Source organism: Amphibalanus amphitrite, unplaced genomic scaffold, assembly GCF_019059575.1.
Source record: "Amphibalanus amphitrite isolate SeventyFive unplaced genomic scaffold, NRLGWU_Aamphi_draft 000007F_arrow, whole genome shotgun sequence".
Taxonomy (NCBI): Eukaryota; Metazoa; Arthropoda; class Thecostraca; order Balanomorpha; family Balanidae; genus Amphibalanus; species Amphibalanus amphitrite.
The window spans coordinates 64,561-67,881 of NW_024881503.1; the positions used below are offsets into that span (position 1 = coordinate 64,561).

Below are 3,321 nucleotides of genomic sequence, written 5' to 3' on the forward strand. Positions count from 1 at the left end.
ATGGTGGATTCTTCGGCCCCCTACAGCCACTAGGGCCATCATATACTCCCAGATGGCGGCACCTAGGGGATGAGGGGGGGGGGGGTGTCTGGGCCACTTGTCCACCTCGTGGCGTCGCCAGCGACGCCTGCGAGTCGGAGCAAATGATTATGGGGTCTTCCTCGAAGGACGGGTGCTTCAGGAGATGTTGCTTTGCCGTTTTGGGCGCCACCATCTCAGATCGGTAAATGGAGCAAATCCTCCCCGCCGCCTCCCGCAGTACCAATGTTGTACTGTCTGGGTGCTGTTGTTGTTGTTGTTGTTGTTGGTGGTGTTCCCCTCAGGGCCGGCTGGGGCCGGCCTGTAACCCCGTGAGGGGCTCCTTGTGGCGGAGGTAGCCGGCGGCCAAGGCCGCCACCAGCTCGCCGTCCTTCAGCTGCTCTGGTCGGATGTGGATGTTGCCCGTCAGTCGCAGGCGGGCGCCGGCCAGGCACGGGCACCTGAGCAACACATGCTCCGGAGTGTCGGCACCCTCTCTGCACACGATGCAGCGGGCTGCGGGGCACGCCTTGAGGTTGCACTGCTGGCAGGTCGGGATGGGGCGCCGCCCGATACGGTGCAGATACTGCTCCGAGCGACCCCAGTGCCCGGCCCGCAGCTGGTGGACGTTGACGGCGGCATCCCGGTCGAGGTTGTTGAGCGGAGCCGGCATACGGTCCCGCATGATGTCCTTGAAGAAGCTGGACGGCCATTCCTGCCGCCAGCGGTGGGAGGCGCAGCGTGCGACGGCCTTCGTTAGCGTCCTCACGTCTGTTGCTGCTGCCTCCTGGGGTAGGCCGGAGGCCTCCTTGGCCAGCTCATCGGCCCTCTCATTTTCCCGCAGGCCGCAGTGCGCCGGGACCCACTGGAGGCGGATCGGTGACCCTCGGCTGGAGAGAGCGAGTAGGTCCTCCCAGATGGAGATCCCTAGGTGAGTCGTCTGGGAGGGGGCGCCGCTCTCCAGCATCCTCAGGGCGGCCTGGGAGTCGGTGCAGATGACTATTGGGTCGTCTGCGATGTCGGCGTCGGCGTCTCGGATGGCGTTCAGGGCCGCCTTCAGGGCACACAGCTCTGCCCGCGTACTGGAGCAGAGCTGGCCCGCTGAGACTCGGACCTCCCGAGTCTCTCCCGACGGGAAGGTGATGGTGGCACCGCCCCCGCCTTGGGAGACGCCTCCCTCCGCCGAGCCGTCCGACCATATCCAGGTGGCGCGGGGCGGCAGATGTTCCAATGTGGCCTCTGCCGCTCCCCTCCGTATGTGCGCAGGGGCCGCTCTCTGGCCGCCGGGGCCGACGTCCAGGCAGAACGTCACGGCTTCTCCATGGTGGTCCCACGGTGGGATAGTCTTTGTAGGGCGTCCTTCCACTTTGACGTCGGCCGCGCCTGTCCAAGCCAGGGCGCGGTGGCCGACGTCACGCCATCCGGTGGTCGTCCTCAGGCGGGGCGCGACGTGCATGTCCCCGACGGCGTGGAGCGGGTCGTCGCCGGGCAGCGAGGCGGCCAGGCCCACCATGCGGGCGGCCAGCGCCGGGCATCGTACTCGCGCCGGCGGGATGCCGGCCTCAGCCATCAGCGGCGCGGTCGGGGTCGAGGCCGTGCAGCCAGTGACCGCACGGGCCGCCGCTCGCAGCTCCCGCTCGATCAGCTCGACGTGAGCTTCAGACACCGCCGGGAGCCACGCTGCTGCCGCGTACTCCAGGGCGCCCCGAACGTACCCGTTGGCAACGGTCCGTAGTTGCGCCTCCTGGAGGCCCCAGCTGCGACCGGTCAGCTTCCTCAGCTGAGCCGTCCTGGGCTTCACTTTCCGGCGCAGGTTCTTGCAGTGTTCCCCGAAGTGGAGGAGTCTGTCGAAGGTGACTCCTAGGAGTCTCAGGTGCGGGGATCCTTTGACCGATGTTCCGGCCACCTTGATCTGGAAGTCCTTGGCGTCATGGGACCACTGGGAGAGGACCAGGGCCTGGGTCTTCTCCCCGGCGATCACCATCTTCCACCTGTTGGCCCACCTGACCATCGTGTCAGCTGCGATCTGGGCTCGTTCTCTTGCCGTCTCCATCCGGCAGCTACCGCTCAGTGTGGCGGTATCGTCGGCGTACATGAATACGCTGGTACCCGGGACGCTCCTCAGGTCGCTCACCAGGTCGGCCGACCACAGGGTGTACAGGGTCGGTGCCAGGACCGAACCCTGAGGGAGGCCCGCTCTGAAGGGGCGCTCCTCGCTGAGGCAGCCGTTCACTTCCACCCTGGCGCGTCGGTCACGGAGGAACTGGAAGATCCAGTTTACCATGCATAGTGGGAGCTGGAGACGAAGCAGTTTAAGTTGTAGCATGCGGTGGTCGATCTTGTCATAGGCTCTACTGAAGTCGTACGCTACCAGCGCGAACTTCTCCGCCGTCTTCCCCTCGGTAGGGCGACCGGCGGGGCGGGGTCGGTTCCAGCCGTCCTGTACGGTCTGCACAAGGCGGCCGAGGTTCTCCTCCACCGATCTTCCGCGCCGGAAGCCCACCTGTTCGGCAGGAATCAGGTTCCTCGCTTCGGCGATCTGGCTGAGTCGAGCGCCGACCATCCGTTCTGCCAGTTTTGCCACGTGGCTGGTGAGGGCTATCGGGCGGTATGACGTCACGGACTGTGGGTTCTTGCCGGTCTTCAGAATCGGGATGATGGTGGCCCTCCGCCACGCGCTTGGTATGGTGGCGTCTGCCCAGGTCTGGTTTATCAGGCGCAGCAGTACGGCCTTGGCTGTGGGGCCGAGATGCCGCAGGTGCTCGGTGCACACCTGGTCCGGGCCGGGCGCTTTCCTGGACTTCAGCACCCGGATCTGGGCTTCCATCTCCTTCATGCTGAAGGGGGCGCACGCCTCTTCCTTAGTGTCGAGGCATGTGCAGCCGTTGTCCCTCAGGGATACCAGTTCCTTCTTCACGGGCCGGTCTCGTTTCGGACAGCGGACCTGCTATGGGTGCTCGGTGAGGACCCCAGCGCCGCCTTCCTATTACTCCCCCGGTCGCAGACCCGTCGACCCAGGCCCACGTCGCACGCTGGGGGAGCGCTCCCAGTCACGCCTCCGCAGCACTCCTCCTCGCTGTCGCGGACGCCCCGATCGGCAGCAGGTCCAGGTGGACCGTGACGCCGTCTGTTGGCGTCTACGGGGGCAGTCTCGTGGATAAGCGCGCCTCGGCGGGCAGCGCCACTCCAGTGGTCCCACACCGCTCCCCCGCGCTCTCTCCAGCCGGTCACTGACTTCAGTCACGGTTGGGGGGGGGGGGGGCTTCCGCCACGACGCGGCGGGTCCTCCGACGGGAGGGAGAG

General features: G+C 66.5%; 1 protein-coding gene across 1 annotated transcript; it reads right to left on the reverse strand.

Annotated features, from left to right (window-relative positions):
* Positions 1 to 319: 319 nt before the first annotated feature.
* On the reverse strand, positions 320 to 2,854 carry LOC122378406. The gene has a single exon (XM_043359429.1). It carries the CDS (start codon positions 2,852 to 2,854, stop codon positions 320 to 322), a length of 2,535 nt encoding a protein of 844 aa, XP_043215364.1.
* Positions 2,855 to 3,321: the final 467 nt, after the last annotated feature.

Coding starts and splice junctions, on each gene's coding strand:
- LOC122378406 (XM_043359429.1), bottom strand. CDS start 2,854: ATGAAGGAGATGGAAGCCCAGATCCGGGTGCTGAAGTCCAGGAAAGCG.